General features: G+C 40.7%; 1 protein-coding gene and 1 long non-coding RNA gene across 6 annotated transcripts; one reads left to right on the top strand and one right to left on the bottom strand.

Moving 5' to 3' along the window:
* Positions 1-1,151: 1,151 nt before the first annotated feature.
* Positions 1,152-22,119, bottom strand: LOC134739700 (uncharacterized). The gene is made up of 3 exons (XR_010126613.1): positions 21,654-22,119; positions 20,365-20,437; positions 1,152-2,296 (listed from the first exon to the last, which is right to left on the bottom strand). It is a non-coding gene; the product is annotated as an uncharacterized LOC134739700 (long non-coding RNA).
* On the top strand, positions 5,629-26,086 carry ZSCAN12 (zinc finger and SCAN domain containing 12). Of its 5 annotated transcripts, XR_008503208.2 has the most exons (7): positions 5,644-5,769; positions 6,943-7,412; positions 12,357-12,501; positions 13,655-14,801; positions 22,688-23,106; positions 24,427-24,539; positions 24,683-26,086. XR_008503208.2 is itself a non-coding variant. In XM_054492099.2 (5 exons), the coding sequence occupies exons 2-4, from the start codon at positions 7,011-7,013 to the stop codon at positions 14,941-14,943; spliced, it is 1,836 nt and encodes a 611-aa protein (XP_054348074.2). In that variant the 5' UTR covers positions 5,684-5,769; positions 6,943-7,010; the 3' UTR covers positions 14,944-14,979; positions 22,688-22,821. The 5 variants fall into 5 exon arrangements, 2 of the variants coding, with proteins under 2 accessions (XP_054348073.2, XP_054348074.2); XR_008503206.2 differs by having other exon boundaries at positions 24,427-26,086; XR_008503207.2 differs by having other exon boundaries at positions 5,684-5,769; positions 22,688-23,196; positions 24,427-26,086.

The following is a 26,086-nucleotide window of genomic DNA, read 5'->3' as shown; positions in this document are numbered from 1 at the left end:
TATTGGCCAGGCTGGTCTTGAACTCCTGACCTCAGGTGATCCTCTCCCGTCAGCCTCCCAAAGTGCTGGGATTACACGCGTGAGCCACCACGCCTGGCCAGAAATTAGTATTTTTTAATAAATATGAGAATTTAAAATTTGGTAATATGTTAAATGTTTATATATTGAGTTTAAATACTAACATTTTTCTAGGTGAGAAATATGGATTTAAAATACAAAAATGTGATTTGACAACAACTGTTTAATATAGTTACTACAGGATCCCACACTTTGATTTTTTAAAAAGGTTTCAGGTCTAACCCTGATTTGGTTTAGTGTTTAATGTGATTAAGAAATTGGTTAGTAACAAGAAATGGGGAAAGGATTCCCTATTTAATAAATGGTGCTGGGAAAACTGGCTAGCCATATGTAGAAAGCTGAAGATGGATCCCATCCTTACACCTTATACAAAAATTAATTCAAGATGGATTAAACACTTAAATGTTAGACCTAAAACCATAAAAACCCTAGAAGAAAACCTAGGCAATACCATTCAGGACATAGGTATGGGCAAGGACTTCATGACTAAAACACCAAAAGCAATGGCAACAAAATCCAAAACAGACAAAGGGGATTTAATTAAACTAAAGAGCTTCTGCACAGCAAAAGAAACTACCCTCAGAGTGAACAGGCAACCTACAGAATGGGAGAAAATTTTTGCAATCTACCCATCAGACAAAGGGCTAATATCCAGAATCTACAAAGAACTTAAACAAATTTACAAGAAAAAATCAAACGACCCCATCAAAAAGTGGGCAAAGGATAGGAACAGACATTTTTCAAAAGAAGACATTTATGCAGACAACAGACACATGAAAAAATGCTCATCATCACTGGTCATCAGAGAAATGCAAGTCAAAACCACAATGAGATGCCATCTCACACCAATTAGAATGGCAATCATTAAAATGTCAGGAAACAACAGGTGCTGGAGAGGATGTGGAGAAATAGGAACACTTTTACACTGTTGTTGGGACTGTAAACTAGTTCAACCATTGTAGAAGACAGTGTGGCGATTCCTCAAAGATCTAGAACTACAAATACCATTTGACCCAGTGATCCCATTACTGGGTATATACCCAAAGGATTATAAATCATGCTACTATAAAGACACATGCACACGTATGTTTATTGCAGCACTATTCACAATAGCAAAGACTTGGAACCAACCCAAATGTCCATCAATGATAGACTGGATAAAGAAAATGTGGCACATATACACCATGGAATACTATGCAGCCATAAAAAAGGATGAGTTCATGTCCTTTGTAGCGACATGGATGAAGCGGGAAACCATCATTCTGAGCAAACTATCGCAAGGACAGAAAATCAAACACCGCATGTTCTCACTCGTAGGTGAGAATTGAACAACGAGAACATTTGGACACAGGACAGGGAACATCACACACCGGGGCCTGTCGTGGGGTGGGGGGATAGGGGAGGGATAGCATTAGGAGAAATACCTAGTGTAAGTGATGAATTAGTGGATGCAACAAACCAACATGGCACATGTATACATATGTAACAAACCTGCACGTTGTGCACATGTACCCTAGAACTTAAAGTACAATAAAAAATAAATAATAAAAAAGATAAAAAAGAAATTGCTAACTATAGCCCATAAAAAATTACCTTATACTGTATATAATAATTTCCATAAAAATTGGAGCTATACCTGGCCTAAAATTTAGTGCAAGTCCTCAACATCAAGCTTTTTCCTAACTGGAAATTTAAATATCAACTACAAATTGAAAATTGCATATTGACTATGTCATTGAAACAGAGGAAAGTTAATATTCTTAGGAAACAGTCTAATCAAACCATTACAATCTAGTAAACATCTGATCTTGTTATCTATTGCTGCATAAAAAGTTACTCCAAAACAGTGGAAAAAACCACACCATCATGTTTTGGGCCAGGAATTTGGGGAGGACTCAGCTGAGAAATTCTTCTGTTTCATGTGGTGTCAACTAAGATCACTTGCTGGTATTCATCTGGCAGTATAATTTGTCTGGAAAATCCAAGACAGCTTCACTGCCATGCCAAGTGCCTTGGCAGGGACAGCCAGAAAAGTGGGCTTAGCCGGGCTAATCTTCTCCATGTGGTCTCAGAGCTTCTTTATGTGGTCTCGGAGCCACATAAAGCTCACTTTGGGGTCATTTTTTCGGCATCTTGAAGGATTCTTGCAGCTCAGTCACTGGAAAGCAGGGTTGGCAGACTTCTTCCATGGTGGCTCAGGACTTCAAGAGCAATTGTTCTAAAAGACAAAAAGTGAAAGCTGCTGCTCTCCAAAGGCTCAGGCCAGAAACCACGGCATCACTTTTGCAGTATTTTATTGGTCAAATTAATGATTAACCCCACTCAGATTCAAGGGAAAGTGACATAGACCCCACATCCTGATGAGAAATGTCAAATAATTTGTAGCCATCTTTAATTTTCCACAATACCTTTATCCACCTCAGATTTAAAGTCTGAAGGAAAAATAAGCCTTTTTCAAAATCTTTTCCCAAATAACTTTTTTCTCAATTGTCTCCATCCCCTTTCAACCTCACTAAATAAACCTGGCACAATTATGAGCTAATCAAGTTAATACATGCTTTCACTTTCACAAAGTAACAAAGTGAGCTTCCAATATTACAGTTTTACCTTTTCTGTTAGTCTTTGAGTCCTAGATCTCAACATCTGGGTTTTTTCCCTTTTAAGTGCAGTTAGAAGGCTTATCAATATATCACAGGAAACTTTCTCCTTCTTAAATGTTAGAGTTATTTGGTTAGTAAAATGGCCGAAAAGTGTTAGTAATAACGTTAGACAAAACTTGTTTAAAATAAAGGTATTCTGGAGATCCATTTTGTCTGCTCTTTGTCTCTATATCCTTGTGTTTCTCTAGTGTCAAAAACGGAGATCGGTTTTACTCAGAGTTCTGTCTTAAGCTCTCTTTGTGCTTAGATGCTCTTTTCTTGTGACTACATTGCATCTGTGACAAAAAGTTGACTGTTTCACCTAGGTCCCTGGGAACTATGCCAAGTCAATCATCCTTGGTGCAAGCTGACTTTTTAAGTGAGACTTTCATATCAGCTTCTTACAGTAAGTCATGCCAAGTGGAACTTGGAAAACAACTGCGTTGCAAAAATCCTTCAAGATGCCTAGAAAGGGACCCCAAAGTGAGCTTGAGTTTCACTTCCAGGTTGAATTCAAGTTGTTGCCCAATAATTTCTCTGTCTGTTGTTTTCTGAGATGTTCTACGGCTTCAGGTGAGATTTGAGCCCCGGCATGGTGTGAGGAGGGATCTCTCTCTCTCTTCTCTGCAGATGCCCTGAAAGAAGAATCTATAGGGCTGGCAGTAGGGGGCAAAGGGCACTCCAGAAATCTGTCCTAGGCTGTTTGTTAGCACCACACATTTCATGAAATATCTTAATCGTTTTAACCATTACTGAAAGGTGGAAGGCTCCAAAATATGGATCTCAAGCTAACTCTCTTCTCATGACTCCTAGACCCACAAATTCCTAAACCAATCCATTAACAAATAGCAACATCTACAGTGTAATGCTTCCTAGGATTTCGAACTTAACATGGCCAAACTGTGCTCATAAATTTCTTCTCAAAATGCTACGTGTCATTTAGTGTCCCCTGTCTTGGTGGAGGGACCACCATCCTCTGATGATACCAGGCTTTTTTTTTTTTTTTTTTTTTTGGTTCTCTTATCCCCCACATAATCAATGATGAAGCCCTGATCCATTTTTCCTCCTGAGTATTTCTCAATTTCATCCCCTCATATTTGGCATTTTAAAAATCAGGTCTCCCCCGATCCCATTTAATCTTGTGTGTGTGTCACTTCATATTTTTGTTAAAGTATCTTTGAGATGGATTTCTAGAAGTGGTATTGCAGGAACAAAGGGTAAACTTACATATATAATTTTGCTGTATAGTATTATCTTTCCTACCTATGGGTTGTACCATTTTGCATTCCCACTAGAATGTTAAGAGTTTCTCCTTCCTCATGAGTAGAGCATGCTGTCAAACTTTTGTACCATTGCCAATCTGATGACTAACGGTACCTCAGTCAGCATAGTTTTTAATTTGTATGTTCATATTTTGAGTGAAGTTGAACATCTTTACAGATGTTTGAGGGCTGCTAGCATTTCTTATTCTGTCAACTATTTATTTCTTTTGGCCATTTTCTCTATTGGGTTATTGGTTATTCTCAATTTTTAGGAGCTCTTCAGATATTTGGAAAACTAGCCCTTGCCTGTGATATGTTGCAGGCCTTTTTCTTTCCTTATTTTTTTTGACAAGCAATACATTTTATTTTCATGTAGCCAGATTTATTATTTTTATGGGTTTTAGATTTTGAGTCATATGGTTAGATAATGTTTCCCCATTCCCACGTGTTAGAATTATTATTCATGTTTTCTTCTAATACATGTATAGGTGGATTTTTTACATTTAGATCTCAGATCCATTTAGAATTTATCTCTATTGTGATGTGTGGTGGGAAATACAAATCCAGTTTTACCTTTGCCAAATGGTTATCATCCCAGCACAACTTCTAAGTTCTTCATTTCCCTGTTGATATGTGGTGTCACGTTCATCATTTACTCAATATCCTTACATACCTGGATCTATTTCTGGTCTATTCTTTCTCTCTGTTAATACACTAAAATCATATGGGTATGTTCCAGTATCTGATAAGGCTGACCCTCACCATTTTTCTTTTTCATGGGTTTCCTGGCTATTCTTATTTCCCCACTTGAACTTTATAATCAGTTTATCTAATTCCAGAACAATATTTATTGATATTTTTGTTGGAATACTACAGTTGCATACGTATTTAGGGAGGACTGACCTCTTTGAGTCTTTCCAAGAACCTCATATCGTTTTCTGTTTGTTTAAATGTATACTTGGCCTTTTAGGAACGTTTTAAATCTTTCCCCATAGAAGTTCTGTTCATTTCTTGTTAAGTTTATTCCTAGTTTCACTTTTTTGCTGCTACTGTAAATATGGTCTTCTCTTCCATTTTATCTCGTAACTCGTTATCATTGATTATTCACATATATAAAGGCCGTTGATTTTAGTGTGTTAACTTTATATCTTGCTATTTTACTAAATTATCCTTTTTTTACAGTTTTTCCATTGAACCGGGTTTTCTGACATATAATCATACATCAGCACATAAAAGAGAACATCAAGAGAATCGTGGATGGCGAAAGAGCCGGCAGAAACCAGCCGGCTGGCCCTTGAGAAGTGTGTGTGGAAGAAGCCCCTTTGCCACCGCTAAGCGCGGATTTGGGAAGGTCCCCCGGAGAACATCCCTTTGAGGCATCTCTAACGTCAGAGACACAGAATCCCAAAGTGAATGGAGACGCAAGGGATTTCCCTGTCTTAAAATCAGTTCTACAAGCCTCGACCACCCATCGGGTCGGGGGAAGTGTGGACAATGGCTGGGTAAAGAAGAGGAGAAAGATAAACCCGTTCCATTTACCCGCGGGCCTGAATGCCTTCAGCTTTCCTCCCACGTAGACGCGCGGAAACACTACCGAGTTGAAAGCCCCTTTCGCCCCCTTCCTAGAGCGGCCGCGGAAGTGCGCCCCGCGCGGGCTGGTTCTTAGCACCCCCGTGGCCGCTTCCGGGCTTTGTGGGTCACTTTTGATGGGTTCCGGGTCCCAAAAGGGTTCGAGGCCTCTTGCCTTCGCTCCGTAGGAGGGAGTTCTCTTCTGGCCCTGGGGGCCGCAGGTGAGCGATGTTGTCCTGTGTACGCTACGAGCAGGTGGGCGGGAGATTGCTGTATTCCAGGCTCTGGCCGGTGCAGAGTGGACCCGGTCCTCCCAAACCCAGGCGGATCCGCAGGAAGCTCTCCCTCCCCAAAGTGCGTTGGGACATTAGGATGAGGGGTTGGCTCCCAGTCTCTGCAGCAATTCCAGGCTGTAAGACCCATACCTTCCGCGTTTGCTTCGGGCTGTGTATCCTTGGGTTCAGCGCTTACCGACATTTCTGGACAGTGGTGGGTCACAGACTCTCGCCAGCGTCCTAGGGACCCTTTCCTGGGCCTTCCTCACTTCAGATTATAATCACAGACCACGAGGTTTGAGGGAAGCCTTAAAGAGTAACCTCTTCAGCCTTCTCACTTTATAAATGAAGAATGAGGAGCAGAAAGATTAAGTCCCTGAGGAAATACATTTACATGACTTTGTTGCTTTTGTGATTTCATGGTTTCCACCAGACATCTGGACATTCAAAAGATAAAAATAACTAATCAAGGATGTCCTAACCTTTTGTTATTATTATTTACTTGATCTAAATGTTAGTTTTATTCCATTTGTCTTTCATTTAGGACCAAATGAGAATAAGTTTACTAACAAGTCTTACTCTTAAGTCCTGAAACAACTTGGCACCTTTCCTCAGTCTTTCTCTTTAAATTGGTCTAATCTTTTTTTTTTTTTTTTTTTTTTTGAGACGGAGTCTCGCTCTGTCGCCAGGCTGGAGTGCAGTGGCGCGATCTTGGCTCACTGCAAGCTCCGCCTCCCAGGTTCACGCCATTCCCCTGCCTCAGCCTCCCGAGTAGCTGGGACTACAGGCGCCCGCCATCACGCCTGGCTAATTTTTTTTTTTTTTTTTTTTGTATTTTTAGTAGAGACAGGGTTTCACCATGTTAGCCAGGATGGTCTCGATCTCCTGACACCGTGATCCGCCCGACTCGGCCTCCCAAAGCGCTGAAATTACAGGCGTGAGCCACTGCGCCAGGCCTAAATTGGTCTAATCTTAAGTATTTTCTATCAGAGTATTTTTCTGAGTAAGTATCCTATATTCATCTGGAGGCCAGATTTCAAAGGTCATAGTTAAGTTCTCAGAATTTGCAGTTTGACTTTATGGTAGAGTTTGTATTAATAATGATGGCTTATTCTTCAGGACTGTCCAGGAATACATTTTCCAGGTGAGATCTTACTTGAAACACCGGTAGTTCTAGCACAGCTAAAATGGCATCTACTTGGGCTATCCAGGCCCACATGGACCAGGATGAACCTTTGGAAGTAAAGATTGAGGAGGAGAAATATACCACAAGACAGGATTGGGACCTGCGTAAAAACAACACCCATAGCAGAGAGGTCTTCCGTCAGTACTTCAGACAGTTCTGCTACCAGGAGACATCTGGTCCCCGTGAGGCTTTGAGCCGACTCCGAGAACTTTGCCATCAGTGGCTGAGGCCAGAGACCCACACCAAAGAACAGATTCTGGAGCTGCTGGTGCTGGAGCAGTTCCTGACCATCCTACCTGAGGAGCTCCAGGCCTGGGTGCAGGAGCAGCATCCAGAGAGTGGGGAGGAGGTGGTGACTGTGCTGGAGGATTTAGAGAGAGAACTGGATGAACCAGGAGAGCAGGTGAGAAAAAAGATGTGACTTCTGTTTGAGAAAACATAAATTGTGGATTTCTAGGCCAGAGTGAAGAACAGCCATTTTTTCACGAAGCATGTTTTTGACAGTTTGGTGCATCAGAAAGGGGCATGAGTTTCACGGAAAGTTGGCTAATGTGGTCCCAATTTATTTAAACTTTTCTGTGGAAAGATTTTATATTTCTCTATTAAGCTACAAAATTCTGTTTGATAAACATGCTGCTCATCTTAGAAAACTTCTAAGACAAGAGAAGGTATCAGAGAGATGAAAGTAGCAGGACGGGAAGCAGTCTCTTGGAGGGGCATCACTCTGTTGCACAATACAAATAATTAAGAATTAAGGTTTTGCAGATATATCCATTGCTCTGACTCCATTACAGGGTTTTAAAATGGAGAAATTAACTATTTCAGGGGAATGAGATGTGGGAGTACAATGGAAAGTTAGTGAGGAGAGCAGGGTGGGGATCTGTGTTTCTTTGATTAGCAGAAAGCCCAGTTAGGTTGGAAGGGTGAATTCTGAATAGCAGAGTTGAGATAGTGTCCAGGACCTTGAATGTCAACCTCTGGAATTCAGATTTTATTCTGTAGGACAGATGCCCCCAACCTTTTCTCCTTGAGTCTAAATGAGCTTTACTAATTGTAAGATGTAAAAGAGAACCAAATTATGTAGAACGTTTTTGTTTGGTTTTTAATACTAAAATGAGACAGTGGTTCTCAACCAGTGCGAATTTTGTGCCCCAGAGGGCATTTGGCAATGTCTTGGGACATTTTTGGGTGTTATAACTCTGGGAGGTGCTGCTAGTATCTAGTGGATCACTCAGAGAGGTGCTGCTAGCATCTAGTGGGTAGAGAGGGCAAGGCTAATGCTAAACCTCTTACAAAACACAGGACAGCCCCAGACAACAAAGAATTATGTGAACCAACATGTCAGTAGAGCCAATGCTAGCAAACCCTGGTATAAAGAGTTTGAAATTTAGGGAAATAATGAAATGGAAGTATAATCTAGCAATGTGATACAAAATACAATAGAGAGGGTAGGAACATGTGGCAAAAATATCTAAGTTTGAAATAGGATCATGAGGCCAGGCGCGGTGACTCATGCCTGTAATCCTAGCACTTGGGAGGCCGAGGGAGGTGGATCACCTGAGGTCAGGAGTTCAATGCCAGCCTGGGCAACATGGTGAAACCCCGTCTCTACTAAAAATACAAAAGTCAGCCGGGTGTGGTGGCACGTGCCTGTAATCCCAGGTACTTGGGAGGCTGAGGCAGGAGAATCACTTGAACCTAGGAGGCAGAGGTTGCAGTGAGCCGAGATTGTGCCACTGTACCCCAGCCTGGGCAACAGAGTGAGACTCCATTTAAAAAACAAACAAACAAACAAAAAGAAATAGGATCATGAAAGTGTGATTACCAAAGATGAGGCATGTCTTAGGTAAGAACTGGAAATGATGACAGATTAGCTCTATTAAATAAAGAAGGAAGAACCAATGGAGAACTCTTTACAGAGCAATGTATTCTAAGCTAAACACTTGGGATTTTAAGGTTGAAAGACTAGTATAATGGAGACACTCCTAACAAAGTTAAAGACTGTAGGAAACAATTAAGCACATATTTACCGAATGTCTGTTTGGACTAGGTACTGTTTTAGGCACTGTGAATGCAACAGCGAACAAAACACAGGGGGTTGCTGCTTTCATGTAGATTCTGGTCCACTGAGACAGATAGTAAATTAAAAATCAACAAACCAGCCTGGGCAACATAGTGAGACACCCATCTCTATAAAAAATACAAAAATTAGCCAGGCAGGTGCGTGTAGGCCTAGCTACTTGGGAGGCTAAAGTGGGAGGATTGCTTGAGCCCAGGAGATCGAGGCCGCAGTGAACCATGATCATACCACTGCACTCCAGCCTGGGCGACACAGCGAGACCCTATCTCCAAAAAAAAAAAAAATCAACAAACATACAAGATGTAGGTGGTAATAAATTCTGTTCAAACAACAACAACAATAAAAGCAGAGAAAAGGAATAGTGAAATAAGTGGGGATTGTGCTGTTTTCTGTAGACTTGTCAGAGAAGGTTTTTCAGATAGGTGACATTTACAGGAGAAATCTGAATGAAAAGAGCAAGCCATAAGCTATCAGGGATAACAGCATTCAGGCAGAGGGTCTTGAAGTGAGAATGTACTTATCATGGTGGAGATGTGTTTGTCAAGGAGGAGATGAAATAAGATGCTTATAAGATTATATTATGTCAGAACTTGTAGGCCATTATAAGAATTTCGAATTGTGTTCTGAGATGGAAAGTCATTGGAGAATTTTGAACAGAAGAGAGATATAATCTGACTTGAATTTTTAAATAGTCACTCTGGCTACTGTGAGAAAGTTCCACAATGGGGCTGGGGTAGGCATAGGAGTAAAAGGTAGAGGCAACAAAACCATTTTAGGAGCAATAATAATAAGCAATAATCCAGGCAAGAGATATTGGTGACTTGGAGTAGAATAGTAGCAGTGGGAGTGGTAAAATGTGATTGGATTCTGGATATATTTTGGAGATAGAGCTTGACAGGGTTTGTTTTTATATAGAATGTGGAATATGAGAGAAAGTAAGTTACGGATTATGCCGAAGTATTTGGTCTGAACATCAGATAGAGTGGATTTGTCATTCATAGAGATGGTAAAGACTGGGAGAGAAGTGGGTTTGGGGTGGAAAGACAGGAATCAAAACTTAGGGTTTGGGCCAGGCAGGGTGGCTCATGCCTGCAATCCTAGCACTTTGGGAGGCCAACGTGGGCAGATCACCTGAGGTCAGGAGTTCAAGACCAGCCTGGCCAACATGGTGAAAGCCTGTCTCTACTAAAAATACAAAAATTAGCTAGGTGTGGTGGCAGGCACCTATAATCCCAGCTACTCAGGAGGCTGAGGCAGGAGAATCGCTTGAACCCAGGAGGCGGAAGTTGCAGTGAACCAAGATCTTGCCACTGCACTCCAGCCTGGACGACAGAGTGAGACTCTGCCTCAAAAAAACAAAAAACAAAAAAAAACAGGGTTTAGACATGTTAATTTTGAGATTCCTATTAGAATCCAAGCAGAAAAGTTGAGCAAACAACTAGATATAATAAACTGGAATTCAGTGGAAGGGTCTGTGCTAGAACTACAGAATGGGGGCTTTTCAGAATATGCATAGTATTTAAAGCCACGAGATAGGATGAGATCATGAAGGGAGTAATGAGCAGTAGAAACAGTAGCTAGGGAGGTACAAAGAATGGGATTCTTAGATGCAGGCAAAAGTAATTTGGTTTTAAATGTGCTGAATTTGTATTGCCAACCAGTTCTTTCTCTGAAAGCACTGCACGGGGCATCTAATGGAGTTTACAGCTTGATTTCTGAGGCCTGACCAGAGATCCCAGAATAGAAGGTACAGCTCACAGTACTGGCCCTTTCCCTCTGCTTTCTTTTTTCAAAATGTGAGATATCAAAACACCGTTTTCTATACATCTGAGATAGCATTTTGCTGACTCTGGCTTTTATTCTGAAGACTGAGGCTACAAAATGAAACTGTATCAGGGAAATAGAGGCAGTATATGGTGATTTCTTAGTTATAAAATTTAACCTTTGAAGAGAATGGGGGAGTAATTTGAGAGCCTGTTGTATGCCAATCCCTGTACAAGGTGCTTTATACAAATGTTATTTATAATCTCAGAGAGAGTAAGTAACTAGCCCAAGGTCACAGAGCTACTAGACTAAGAGAGAGAGTAAGTAATCCGTGTGATTCCAAATCCCTGCTTTTTACAATACCTTGTTGAAGAAACCTGTTATTTTTAAATGCAAGAGGAAATAGGTCCATGGAAGAATGGGAGCCACCCAGTGGCTGAAATTGCTGAATAAATGAGTTAGTTAACTGAGGGAGCAAGGGTCAGAGGGAAGCCAAAAGTGATGGGATTGAAGGCAAAAGTAGAGATGTAAGCCTTGAAAAAGAGAAGACATCATCCTAAGATAGAAGAAATGGAGAGGAGTATGAGGGTGGAGATAGATAAAATGAAGAGTAGATGATTTTTGAGATGATTGTGATCTTGGATAAGTATAAAATAAGATAATCTTCCCAGAGAGAAGTGGGACAGGCACCTCAGAAGAGCAGAGACTATTGGGAACAGCTTAGGGAATGAATATGGAAGAGATTTCTCTCCTTCTCTTCTTTTCCCTTTCTTTCTCCTCATTTGTTCCCTTCGACTTTCTTTTTTTTTTTTTTTTGGGAGCTACGGTGTCTCTGTCACCCAGGCTGGAGTTCAGTAGTATAATCATAGTTCACTATAACCTTGAACTGGGCTCAAGCAAACCTCCTGCCTTAGTCTTCTGAGTAGTTAGGACTACAGATGTGCGCCACCATGCCCAGATCATTTTTAATTTTTTTGGAGAGATGGGGTCTTGCTATATTGCCTAGGCTGGTCTCAAACTCCTGGCCTCAAGCAATCCTCCCACCATGGCATCCCAAGGGTGCCTTTTTTTCTTTTTATCATTTCTCTACATTATTTAGCTTTACATATCCCCTTTCCTTTTCCTCTTTCTCTCTTAATGTTTTATTTTACCCTAAGTTCTATCTTATTTCCTCCTTTCTGCCTCTTTTCACCTTTTTCTTCTCTCCTTTGTTTTGTCTTTCTCCCTTTCCTTTCTCCACTTCTTTGAGCATAAGATAAAGAAGTAAAAGTGGCACAACCAACATAATTTAGCGGTAACAACAGGAGAAATTACATCTGGGTGGAGAAGGGAAGATTCCCCAGAGGAGGCAACATTTATATTGGCCTTGAAGAATGGGTAGGGTTATGGCAGGCTTATATCTGGGAAAAAGGTCATTTCAGGGTTCAGCCACTGCCACAAATAGTATACTTTTTGTTTTCTGTTATCAGAGTGAGTCTGTCAGCCTCATCTCATTTTCCTCAGGTCTCAGCCCACACTGGGGAACAGGAAATGTTCTTGCAGGAGATGGTACCTCTAGGAAAAGAAGGAGAACCCAGTATGTCCCTCCAGTCCATGAAAGCCCAGCCAAAGTATGAATCTCCAGAACTTGAATCCCAACAGGAGCAAGGTAAAGAAGAAAGACCCATCTTGGGAGGAAGGGGAAGATGGGTAACATAGGACATTGGGGCTTTTTTGTACTTGCTACTGTTTCTGATCATTAAAGTCAAAAAGGCCCTCTCAGAATCTGATGGCTCATATATAGACTCTCAGACAGCCTGGTTTGTCACTCTTCAACCCTTACTTTTTTGTATATTCATATTCTTCTAAATTCTGGCTTTACCACTTAATGTAGTCCTTCTGATATTTCTCTCTCTTTATACTGACCTCCTTGCTATTTTTAGCCTTTATCCTATCAGACAATACCTCTATCTTCCACTTGCACTATATTCTTTCTGCTTCATTAAATAAGACTTTGCTCCATTATGTCTGCAACTAACTTTCAGATGGTTCAAGAAAAAAAAAACTTGTATACTTACAAAGAAAAGGAGTAATAGGCTGGGTGCAGTGGCTCACGCCTATAATCCCAACACTTTGGGAGGCCAAGGTGGGCGGATCACGAGGTCAGGAGTTCGAGACCAGCCTGACCAACATGGTGAAACCCCGTGTCTACTAAAAATACAAAAATTAGCTGGGCGTGGTGGCGCATGCCTGTAATCCCAGCTACTCAGGAGGCTGAGGCAGGAGAATCACTTGAACCCAGGAGGCGGAGGTTGCAGTGAGCTGACATCGCGCCACTGCACTCCAGCCTGAGCAACAGAGCAAGACTCTGTCTCAAAAAAAAAAAAGAGAAAATAATAAAACAAATGTTGCAAAATATTAAAAGTTGGTGAATGTGTGAAAGATCCACTACCTTATTTCTACTTTCTCTGTATCCTTTTCATTTTCATTTAATTTTTTAAGTAGGTAAAAATGTACATGGCTCAAAAACAAAAATTTTTTAAGTTATTTAATGAAAAGTTTCTATTCTACTCGATTTTCCCAGCCACCTAGTCTCTTCCTCCTACTCTGAAATAGGTTGTAACTGTTACTAATTTTTTGTGTGTCTTTCCAGATATTTTTTGATGCATATATGTTTTCCATATTGAAACAAATATATTTTGCTCTCTTTATGACTAAGATGGTAGAGTCTTGCATTTTTTATTTCTTAACAGCTGCTTAATATTAAAATGTATGGATACATTTGAAAGGTAGAAGAGGTAACATTTATGATCCCTTCTTAGTTTTAGATGTTGAGACTGGAAATGAGTATGGGAATTTAAAGCAAGAAGTTTCTGAAGAAATGGAACCACATGGGAATACATCCAGTAAATTTGAAAATGATATGTCCAAGTCTGCTAGGTGTGGAGAAACTCATAAACCTGAAGAAATAACAGAAGAGCCCTCTGCATGCTCCAGAGAAGATAAACAACCTACCTGTGATGAAAATGGAGTAAGCCTGACTGAGAACTCTGACCATACTGAACATCAGAGAATCTGTCCAGGAGAAAAATCTTATGGATGTGATGACTGTGGAAAAGCTTTTAGTCAGCACTCACACCTTATAGAACATCAGAGGATCCATACTGGAGACAGACCCTACAAATGCGAAGAATGTGGAAAAGCTTTCCGTGGGAGAACTGTGCTTATTCGACACAAAATAATACATACTGGAGAGAAACCCTATAAGTGTAATGAGTGTGGCAAAGCCTTTGGCCGGTGGTCAGCTCTTAACCAACATCAGAGACTTCACACAGGAGAAAAACACTATCACTGTAATGACTGTGGCAAAGCCTTTAGTCAGAAAGCAGGCCTCTTTCACCATATCAAGATCCACACAAGAGACAAACCTTATCAGTGTACTCAGTGTAATAAAAGTTTTAGTCGGCGTTCCATACTTACTCAGCATCAAGGAGTTCATACCGGCGCCAAGCCCTATGAGTGCAACGAGTGTGGAAAAGCCTTTGTTTATAACTCATCCCTTGTTTCCCATCAGGAAATCCACCACAAAGAAAAATGCTATCAGTGTAAGGAATGTGGGAAGTCCTTCAGTCAGAGTGGCCTTATTCAGCATCAGAGAATTCACACTGGGGAAAAACCCTACAAATGTGAGGTATGTGAAAAAGCTTTTATTCAAAGGACAAGTCTTACAGAACATCAGCGAATTCACACTGGAGAAAGACCCTATAAATGTGATAAGTGTGGGAAGGCGTTTACTCAAAGATCAGTCCTCACGGAACATCAGAGAATCCACACTGGAGAGAGGCCCTACAAATGTGATGAGTGTGGGAATGCCTTCCGAGGAATCACCAGCCTCATTCAGCATCAGAGAATCCACACTGGGGAGAAGCCCTACCAATGTGATGAGTGTGGAAAAGCCTTCAGACAGAGGTCAGATCTTAGTAAACACCAGAGAATCCATAATAGAGGTGGTCCCTATGTACGTAAAGAGTGTGGGAAGTCATTCAGGCAGAACTCAGCTCTTACTCAACACCAGACTATCCACAAAGGAGAAAAATCTGTTTCTGTGTGATGACTACAGGGAAGTTATCTCACAGAGTTCAGGCCGGTGAGAAATACTATTTAGCTTTACAATTATTGGGGCAAAACTTCAGTCACCATTGTTATAAGGAAACCTCAGATATTTAATAAGAATTCACTATGTGCTGCCCATTGTATTAGGTGCTGTGGAGAACAAGAAGATAACCCCAAACTCTTTTCTCAGAGAGTTTGTAGCCTAGTTTGGGATAGATAAGATCCACATATTTAGTCAAATAAGACTACAGGAGAGTAGAATAGATGCACAAGATGGTGTCGAATGAAAGTGGTACTTTGTAGACTGTAAGTGCTGTAAATTCTAAAGGACAGGTTACTTTTGCCTGGAGTGGTGAAGAAAGATTTTATTTAAAATAAGGATTTGATGGGCAGACTTAGCAGTCAAAAGGGAGAAAATGGGTAAAACAAATGTAAGCCAACGTAAGAGTGCATGTGGTTTGGAAGCATCAGGGAAAAGACTAGCCAACCTGAAGTAAAAGGTTCATGCAAATTGGGCAATCAATAGCATTAAGCTAGAAACAGCTTGGGGACAGACTATAAGAGGGCCAGAATGTGAATAATTTCATCTAATACTTTATAGCACTTGAACATTTACAGAGCACTTTTCTCAATTCCTAAAATACGTTGGTAAATCAAAAGCATCCTCCATTTTAAAAATGAGAATACGCTTGCCTATGGAGATGGCGACATAGCTATAATCCACACAAAGAAAAAGACCAGTAACCTAAGTGCAGGTCTCTTGACTTCTAGTTCTGGCCATTACACTAGTGATCCTCCAACTTTGATGAACATCAAAATCACGTTAGGAGCTTGTTTAACATCCCTGAATCCCACTCACATTCTGCTTCATTAGGCCTAGGATGGGAGTTGAGAATCTTCATTTTTATAGCTCCACAGTTACTTAATATACTTTAAAATTTGAGAAACGTTGAGTTGAATGACAGCTGACTTCATGGCTGTCTGCGAAGTGGGGAAGCCTGAACACAGTCCTATAAACTAAAGGCCACTGCAGACTTTTAGCACAAGGAGATCCTTACAGGGAACATGTGCCATCAGCTCTTTGGGGTGAACAGGGAATTAGACCCCCCCATCATGCCAAAAAACTAGGGTTTTAAGGTGGTCTTTCCATCCCTTCAGATTTAAGTATTCAAAGAAAAAGAGACAGACCTACATTCCAAGGGTCTTCTGAGTGCAAGGCCTTGTGTTGTTTGTTTATTTAGGGGAGGGCCTGGTGCTCTTCTCTGTTTTATGCTTTACCTTCTTTTATTTCCCAGATCTCATGTTAGCACTATGTTCTGAATTCCCTAATAATTGCTCTTGAGAACTGATTTACATTTTGTTGGTTTGTTTACTTCTTGAGCACATAAAAGGACCCCAAATTAGAGATACTATCCCTTGGGCTTCTGAAAAATGAATCAACCAAAACTGGTTGACTCTAACCTGGCCTTGCTGAGTAAAAATTCTGCTTTGGATGAGAACCTGTCTTGATTATTTTAGTGGACAACAGACAAGCCACATGGAAGTACACATGGCTCCTGATCTGTCTTTTTATTTACAGAAATCATTTTTAATCTCTACTGAGATGGCCTGTTATTTCCTTCCTTTTCTACCCTGCCACAGCAAACTCCACAATTTCTGGGACTGACTTCCTACCACACTCCAACACAACTCCAGTCCTCTCTTCTCTTCACACTTCTAGCTGGTTAGTGGGTTTGAAGTGGTGAGACAGTGACAAAAGGGGAAGGGGAAAAATAAAAGAAGGGTAATCTGCATTCTTCCTTAGTAAGTCCCACTCCTAATTACCTTTCTACACAGCCCTGTGTCTTTGTCCCATCTTCTCTTCACTCCTACAATATACTCCCCACCCCTATTTTCTTAGTGCCCCTGTGTCTTGCCTCTCTAGCCATAAACCCTGTATAGAATTTCATCCCTGGGTTGGAACTAGAAGCGTCTCTGGTCCTATAGGAATATTATGTTTCTAGCTAAGTTGTAAATATGAACACATATTCCCATAGAAGTCATAATGGTATAAGTATTATAATTCAGGTATATTAGGTGTCAAATTGGCTTCTGGGATTGGAACTTACATGACTTTCTGTGTGGAAAAACCTTCTTGAGTTCACAAGAGAGAAAGGCAAATGAACAGTTGAAAAACAACTTACTCATAAGTTGAGGACTGCTTAGTTAGGCTTTTTTCATAACCCCAGCATTGGAGTTGCACACGTGAGGCACTGAGGTAACTGGGATTGGAAACCTAGTCTTTTTCCTCCAGGAAACAAGGAACCCAGAGTGAGCCTGGGAGCTCTGTAGCTATAAGTATGTGAGGCTCATGCTCTACCTAAGTTTACCCTGCCTCCCATTTCTCACATAATGAGAATGCAAACTTGTAACCAAACCAAGGTTCAGCTGCTTGCAGCTCCAAAGCCAAAACTTGGGAGAGAAGAAAGTTGGTGCGAGGAAAAGCAGATTTATTCAGAGAGCCAGCAAACTGAGACGATGGTAGACTACTGTCCTAAAGTACCATTTTAAGACAGTACAAATTTTGGGCTCGGCTCTTTTTATGTTAAGGGCAAAGGGAAGAGGACAGAGTTGGGATGAAGAGGTAACCTATGACCACAGACATCTGGGCGCCGGCAAGAGTCCAAGGAGGTTGGGAACTTCTTTGTCATTGGTTGGGTCACAATGCTTCTATAAATCTTTAACAAAACGTAATTGTTATACATACTTCTTTAATCCCAGAGTTAGTTTTTAAAACTACATGATTGCTGTTTTTGCATATTATCTCTGCTCTAAAATTAACCTACATGGAGGAATGGGTAAAGACTCCTTAAAATGGAGTTAGTTATGTTAGTTCTTTTGCTGTTTCACTGTTAGAAACTCTTCTCAGTGGAGGGGACTTTACTTAGTGATGAGAACCTGTGTGAGAATGTTCTCCTTACCAAACATGCTATGCATACTCCTTATCTAATCTGATTTTATAGACTTGTTATCCAAACTGAAATTACTGTTCATAGTAACTTCAGAGCCTCTCTTTTAATCTGACTGCTCACTGGAATGCAATCATTGTTTTAAACTTGCCTTCTACTCCTCTGAGTGCCTTTACGTGGGGTCTTTCCAGTTCATTTTCTGCTTAATATGTTCTGTCATTGCGCACATTCCTCCATTTGCCTTTCTGCACACTACTTAATCTTTCTTATATGCCTAATATTGTAAAGGGACCATAAACAAAGACTCAGAACAATGGAATATGCCTATTATAGGAGGGTACAGTTCATACTTGTTTAAAAATAAATGTGGAGGCTGGGTGCGGTGGCTCACGCTTATAATCCCAGCACTTTGGGAGGCCGAGGTGGGCGGATCACGAGGTCAGGAGGTCAAGACCATCTTGACAACGTGGTGAAACCCCGTCTCCACTAAAAATACAAAAATTAATCGGGCATGGTGGCACATGCCTGTAATCCCAGCTACTCGGGAGGCTGAGGCAGGAGAATCGCTTGAACCCGGGAGGTGGAGGTTGCAGTGAGCTGAGATCGCGCCACTGCTCTCCCGCCTGGTGACAGAGCGAGACTTCATCTCAAAATAAAATAAAATTAAAATTAAAATACATGTGGGGGTTTTGTTCTGGTTATTTCTCATGCTTAAATACAGTTGTAGTACCAAAAAAAGGTGGAGTGACATGGAATTTCCAGGTAGGCATCAAAGGGGATTAAACTAGCTTTCCAGGATGAAGAGGAAATATAGTAGAATAAGGCTACTAATTGGAGCTAAATTGGCAATATAGGCAAATTGAAGGCCCTGAGGGGCAAATGGAGGATGTGACATGTTAGATACGGAATAGGAGTGCTACATTGGGGAGTGCAGTGAAGAGAGAATGCTTTGTGATGAAGTCAAGAGTACATTTTGTGGATAAAATATAGATGTGGTGTGACAGTGACAAGATCCTAGGAAACCAGAAACCTCTGAAGCATTTTATGTATGTGGATTTTGAAATAACAATAATTTCCATCCCGGATGGAATGGAAGAATATAAAAGCGAAGCAGGTCCAAGGTAGAAATAATGGTCATTAATTGTAGTAACAATGGCCAGATAGAAGTATCTGATGTAAAACTTGAATGAATCATGAAGCTTGCAAATAATATTAAGGATAAGAATAAGATTGACTGGCTTGTCTTTTCTAATTGGTTCAAAGTAAACAAGACATTAAGTGTTTAAGGCAAAAAGCATGGAGAGGTTGGGGAAGAGCCGAGTTTCTAAAGTAATGAAAAGTGAGGTGAGTTTCAACACGGGCTGTGAATGAAAACGTAGCCTGACAATCAAACTGATTCCAGAGAGTGCAGTGGGAAGTGACTGCAGAGGAAAAAAGAATGGGGCCCTCCTTCCAAAAATAAATTGTATTAAGAGGTTGCCAGAGTTTGAGGTATGAGATGAAGCTAATGAGGAAAGACAGTGGGATTGAGCAGGGCTCCGAATTGAGACATCTCAACTGTGTAATTAGGTTGGTTGTAGAGAGCACTAAGATACAAGAACTCAGGCAAGTCTGCATTCCTGTACTCAGTACAGAAGTAGCCTCTTTTGTTAATATGCAGATTATTTGTAGAGTTGTTATAGTCAAAACAAAGCTGTTCTTATTGGCCATCTTTTGGAATTGAGAAAAGGATTTATTAATGACAATACTGCACACTTATTAGCTGCTTACTAAGGGCCAGACATTACTAAATGCTTTACTTACAACATTTCACTTTCAGCTGGGGAAACTGAAATAGATAAGCTAAAGCTGCTCAAGGTCCCAAAGTTAGTATGTGGTCAGGCCAAGATTTGAACCCAAGCAGCCCAGTTCCAGAGTTCACACTTTTAACCTCTGTGATACACTTCCTCTCTTTATTTCAGTTGAACAAACCATGTGTTGCAGTGGTAATTCAGTGTCTTGAGTAATTATCTGTAAAAACTTTTTATCTCCAGTCATTATTCTGAAAAATGATTCAGAAAGTCCTAGAGTCCAAACACCTCAGGTAATAATATTATCACCCCCTCTGCATACCAAATCTTGGATGAGGTTTGGCCAGCATAAACAGCTCTACTTCTTGTTGCCTGCACAGTGAGGGTGTCACAGGAGACATTCCACTTTAAAAATGGGCTCTTTATATGAAAAGATTACCCTTCTTAGCTTAGAATGATAAATCGCTCTGCATTATTCTCACAGAATAAGGAATATTTGGCTGTCTAATTTAATACAGAAAGATTTAAAGATCTGTCCCCAAGTATTGATAACCCATTATGGATCTATCTTTAATGCGAGTTTTTAAAAGTGATTTTATATTAGAAGATACTTCTTGGATTTAAAAATGCACACACACACATATATGGGATATATGATATTTTTCTTTGCTTAAGACTTACCAATTTTGCAGTTCAAATGGTGACCCTCCTAACTCCACAAGGCCAGAATTTGAGCGAATGTTTGTTGTTCAACCTAGACATAATCATTCGATAGCCTTTAATTGAATCTCTTCCCAACTTTTATCCTTTAAACCGAAAAGTTACATACCACAGTCACTACAGCAGCTCTTTTTATTGGAATTTCTTTGGATCCTCTCCCTCTCAAAACGTTCTGTGTGTGTTTGGTAAGGAGTCCTCACACATTATTTTTTACTTGTATTTCTACATATATATATATTAACGTGTAAAAAGTATGAATATTTTTGTGTTGTAATTTGTATTTTATATATATCTATGACCTCATGTATATAATGTTGGCAAAGCCAACTATGATAAGTGTTTTAAACTTTTCAGTTGGTTAGCCCCCTAGCTTACATTGTAAGACCATCATTTAGAGCCAGCAGTTTTCCCTTGATTTCATCTCTTGAAGAGACAGTTGATTCTCTTCATACACGTTAAAAACACCATTTAGGTGTCTGAAACCCATCAGTCAAGGGTTTCAGACACCTATCATAGTTCAAGTTGATCTCTAGGGTATATGTCTGTTTGCTCCTGACAGTCATTTTCCTAAGCCCAGTTGGCCTGCTCCTGGAAGTCCCAAGAAGGGCTCCATAGTGGAAGCCATTTGTTACTTCTGATTTATGATTACATCATCATTACTCCTCTTCAAGCTTGCTGGGCATATCTTAGTGTTTTGATCTAGTGCCTTAGTTCTGCCTACTTCAGTAATGAATTTAGGAGTAGATGTCTCCTCACTTCATCCCTGATAAATAAAGATTGAGGCAGTTTAGGGACTCTACAGCTTCCTCTGGCCAAATTCCCTACTTATTCCTGAGATAGGGTTTAAGAACCTGGATTCTAGAGACAGATTGCCATGGTTCGAATCTCAGCTTACTAGCTAAGTAACTTTGGGCAAGGGATTTAACCTCTCGTCCCTCAGTTTCCTCCTATGTAAAATGACAAGGATAATAGTACCAACCCAATGTAGATTAAATGAGTTTACGAAGTGTTAGAATAGTGCTTGGCACATTAGTGCTTTACAACTGCTATTTTGATTGTTGCTGTGGGCTCTCTCAAATGCATTGTCTCTAGATGCCAGTGCCCCAGGTCGAAATTTACCTTTAACCAAGCTGCATGTTTCCCAGACTGCTGCACAGTCCTCCTAGCCCTGAGATAAAAGCTCCCACCCAGGTATACTTTTACTTTCCTGCTGGAGAACTGACGAGCAGTGGCCAGCAGGGGACACTTACCGCCCAAGCTGGAAAGGAGAGATTTCTTCCCTTTTGTCTCCGCACCTGTTAGTTATCAGAGGTGCCTAGCAGCCCGTGCTATCCGAAGTTTGCCTTCGGAGCCGCTCTTCCGACATTCTGCAGCTGGAAGGCCGGCCTCGCACGGGTCTGACGCGCCCCAGCCTGGGAGCATGGGCCCCTGGGGTTACCTGACTGCTCAGCTGGAACTCGCGCTGCTCAGCTGGGGCGGGGTTCGGCCGGGCAACCACAGAGAAAGCCTCCAGAATCCTAGAGAAGCTGAATGCTGAGACAGCCGTTGACGGCAGCGGCACGTGAAAATACCGACCTTTCTGGCCTTTGTGACGGACCTTTGGAGGCGGGTGGTGTCAGGTTCGTGCACTCCGGCCGTTCAGTGTCTCTGGTGAGGTTGGGCCTGATAGGTTGAGAGCTGCCAGGGGAAGTTAAGGAGGACTTCCAAGTTTTGAGGTATCAGGAAAACTGGCTGTTGAGAAAAAGGAGTCTGGGTTCCCCGTTTGGTGAAAGGAAAGTTGGGTTCATTTGGGGAAATGATGTGATTCATGATTTTCCCAAGATCGACGCTGAGTACAAGAAAAGACAGAATCCACCTAGCTGTTGTGTGACTTTGAGCAAATTACTTAATCTCTCTGTGCCTCAGTTTTATTCTTCTGTCAGTGAGATTATAAGTGTCTACTTAAATGGCTGCATGCATGGTGCATTTTAAATAAATATTAGCTGTTGTTATTTTTCATTTCTGATGTTCTTATCTCTGCCGTTTATATGGGATATTTTGAAGTAGGGGGGAGCCAAGGGAAGAGGGTCATGATCTTTAAAGTTTTATTAATAAAAACTTTTAGAGAGTAAAAGGCTAGCAGATGGGGCTAGCTAATAATTTGCAGTCACTCTTGCTTTCCTAATTTATTTATCTTCCTGACAGAGTTCCATTTTCTTTCAGTGCCTTGTTCAGATAAGTGAGTTCTTGGCTAAAGAAGTAAACAAAATTTAGCTTCTGTTAACATTGTTATTTTATGCCTCAGGAGGAAGACCAGCTACAAGGAAATACTTCTGAAAAATCACTCTGAACCCCAAGCTGGAGTGAATCTTCTCCTGAGCTCTCTCATTCCAGAATGGCAATCTTGTTGCAGGAAAGATCTCTAATAGTGACTGATGGTAAGGGAAGAAGGCTGTGCCTAGAACAAAGAATCAGGCTGGCAAAGAAATCACAGGTCTTTCCTCAAACTTTAAATTGTTACTCTCTGGAGATAGCTACCTGGACTTTACAGAGCTGTCAGAAGACTCGGGAAGGTTTGCCAGCATTGGAAAAAGCCACTTGGACTTCACAGAGCTGTCAGAAGACTTAGGAAGCTTTGCCAGTAGTTCCTGAGACCAGAAATACATATTATGAAGCAGGTGCTGGAACAGGCCCTGGCCCCTACTTGTGAAGCTGCAGATATAGGTAAGATAATATCATCCAGAATGTGGAGACGAGGCAATCGATGATGCTGGAAAAGTCGAAGAAACAGTTTGAATGAAGGACAAACCACAGGTGGGAAAGGTTGGGAGGATCACTTATAGCTTGACTAGCAAAAGGCTTTGGGAATAGGATAGAAAGCAGCAAACCTGAACTTTAGGATCCACCAGATGTCTCTGGAGCCATAACCCAACATTTCCCATCAATAGTAGGTTTTAATTCTCCTGCTATTTAGGTGCATCTCTGGGACCTCCTCTTTCTATATTAGGTTTTTTGTTTGTTGGGTGTTTTAACTTAGGATTTAGCTTCAAATTCCATTTCCTAAGACCAATTTTATCACATTGCCTTTAGGTCTCAGGCTAAAGGATAGAACAAGATATGCGTTTGGCAAAGATAGTACCTTGGAATCAAAGGTTTCAGATCAAACCTAAGATCCTACCTTAGTTTACCTCTCAGTGTTACTGCCTTTTGATATGGAAAGCTGATGAGAGCGCGTCTCTGGAGAGAAAGAAGAGGAGAGCCTCACGGGGGAAGCTTTTAGAACTTTTAGTAGCATCCTCTCCCCAGAAACCTTGTCTCTACTCATCTCCTTCTCATTATCTACCTGATTCTTTAAGTAGGAAATCTCAGCCATATTTGTAGGGGCTTGGGGTTTTGTTTTTTTGACCCACTTAACTCCTTTAGCTTCAAAGTGTTGCTTTCTTACATTTTAGACATGAATATTACCTAGAAAAGTTATTTCCCCACTGTTAATTTTCCAGTTTATTGATTTCCCCACATCAGATTAGTATGTATTTTGAAACTGGTTTAGCTATTGTTTCAAGTTAACTTTGATCATATCCCGTTGTTTACTGATCCACTCAACAAATATTTATTGAACATTCTGTAGGTCTATAGTAGTAGCCAAGATACTTATCAGTGAGTAGAAATCGTCCTTTTAACTGTCCTTTACAAATTAAACTTTCTCTTGGTTTCATGATATTCCTTGTTTCTCAGCTTTGGATTCAAACTGATCTTCTCTTTTTTGATTATACTTTCCTGATTTCTTTTATTGTCACATTTTGTGGAAAGTCTTCCATGCACTTCCAGTCTCTTTCTGCCTAGCTGTCTCTTCTCACCCAAATTGGACCCCCCTACTCCTACCCTGCCACGTGCCTTCACAAAAATGAGATGCTTGTTTAGAGACTTAGAAAAGGCATGCACTTTAGGTAAAAGTGGGTTTTATTTTTAATCACTGTACCCTATTATAAATCTCATTTCAGAAGAGACAACTGACATTGGAATTGTCTGTGCATTTTGTTTTAGATGGTGTTACTGAGAAGGAAGCTAAGGACTTGACTCCAAAACAAAACAAAACAAAATCTGGAGATGCTGAATTTTGTTGGGGGGAATGTCTGTAGAACTGCAACATCAATGCAGTAAGTGTAGTAAAAGTTTTAGTTTCTGGTGAGTCATTACTCAGCATCATGGAGTCCACGATGAAGAGAATCTCTTTGCAATCTGTGCAATCAACAAGTTTTGAAAGGCTTTTGTTTATAGTGGAACCTTCTTTTCCCCCTAGAATAACCACCGCAAGGAAAAATGCTGTCAGCATAAGGAATGTGGGAAAGTTTTCAGCCACATGGCCTTATTTGACTTCAAAGAATCCACATGAGAGAGAGACTGCATAAATGTGATAACTGAGGAGGCCTTTGTTCAGCAAGGAAACCTTATACAAACTTGTATGTAGAATGTAGGAAGACCTTCATCCAGAAGCCAGGACTGACTGTGCACCAGAGAATCTGCACAATAAACATGATGAAGGTGGAGATGCTTTCTTCAGCATTGGAGAATTCACAGTAAAGGGAAACCCTGCCAGTGTGATGAGTATGGAAGAGTCTTCAGAGGTTGGAACTTGGGAAAAATCAGTGAGTGAATTCATATTAGAGAGGCTCTTATAAATGAGAGGATTGTGGGAACTTGTATAGACAGAGATCAGACCTCAACAAGGGAGCCTCCACAGTATTGAAAAGTTAATATAATTAATGTAAGTGGGCAAGTTGTATGGGGAATGGGTAGTCTAAATTGCTCATTTTAGCCAATAAAAACATTAAATTAGTTTCTTAGATCAAGAAAAGGAAATGTTAGAAGTTATTTTTCCCTTCCAGAGGGGTCTATATGTGTAAGCAACCAGGACTTTTCAAATAAGTTGCATCTCTGGATTTGTGATCTGTCTCCTGGATGATTATCTCTGTTTTGGGGGACAGGTATTTTTTCTTCATGCCTGCTCTAGTCTCATCTCATATCTTTAATTCATTCAGCGAGTATACACAATAGTATTATCGTCTACTGTTTGTTGTAAATATATATATATTATTTTCTTTTTGGTCTGAGTAGGCTTGTATTGGTACCCTAGGACACAAAAATCACATATATCATGTTTCAGTAAATGCAGTGAAAGGAACTACATTATTAAATTGCTGGGCATTTCTATAAATTTGGGACTACCTTTATATTCTCCAACACAAGATCATGTAGGTGTCCCTTCAGAGAGTATATTTTTCTAGCTTTGGCTTCCTTATTTTCTTTCTTTATTTTTTTGAGATGGAGTCTTGCTCTTGTTGCCCAGGCTGGAGTGCAATGGCACGATCTCGGCTCACTGCAACCTCTGCCTCCCAGGTTCAAGCGATTCTTCTGCCTCAGTCTCCCGAGTAGCCGGGATTACAGGCACTTGCCACCACTCCCAGCTAATTTTTGTATTTTTAGTAGAGACGGGGTTTCGCCATGTTGGCCAGGCTGGTCTCAAACTCCTGACCTCGTGATCCTCCCACCTCGGCCTCCCAAAGTGCAGGGATTACAGGCATGAGCCACCATGCCTGGCTGTTTTTTTTAAGATAGAAAAATATACTTCACGTATAGCCTATTGACAGATAATGACTGATATTTTTTCTTATAGATAACACATAATAAACATTGTGAAGACTAA

The sequence above is a fragment of the Pongo pygmaeus genome, chromosome 5 (assembly GCF_028885625.2).
Source record: "Pongo pygmaeus isolate AG05252 chromosome 5, NHGRI_mPonPyg2-v2.0_pri, whole genome shotgun sequence".
In the NCBI taxonomy this organism is placed as follows: domain Eukaryota; kingdom Metazoa; phylum Chordata; class Mammalia; order Primates; family Hominidae; genus Pongo; species Pongo pygmaeus.
The sequence above is the reverse complement of the archived record's forward strand: the minus strand, read 5'-3'. Positions and strand labels throughout refer to the sequence as shown.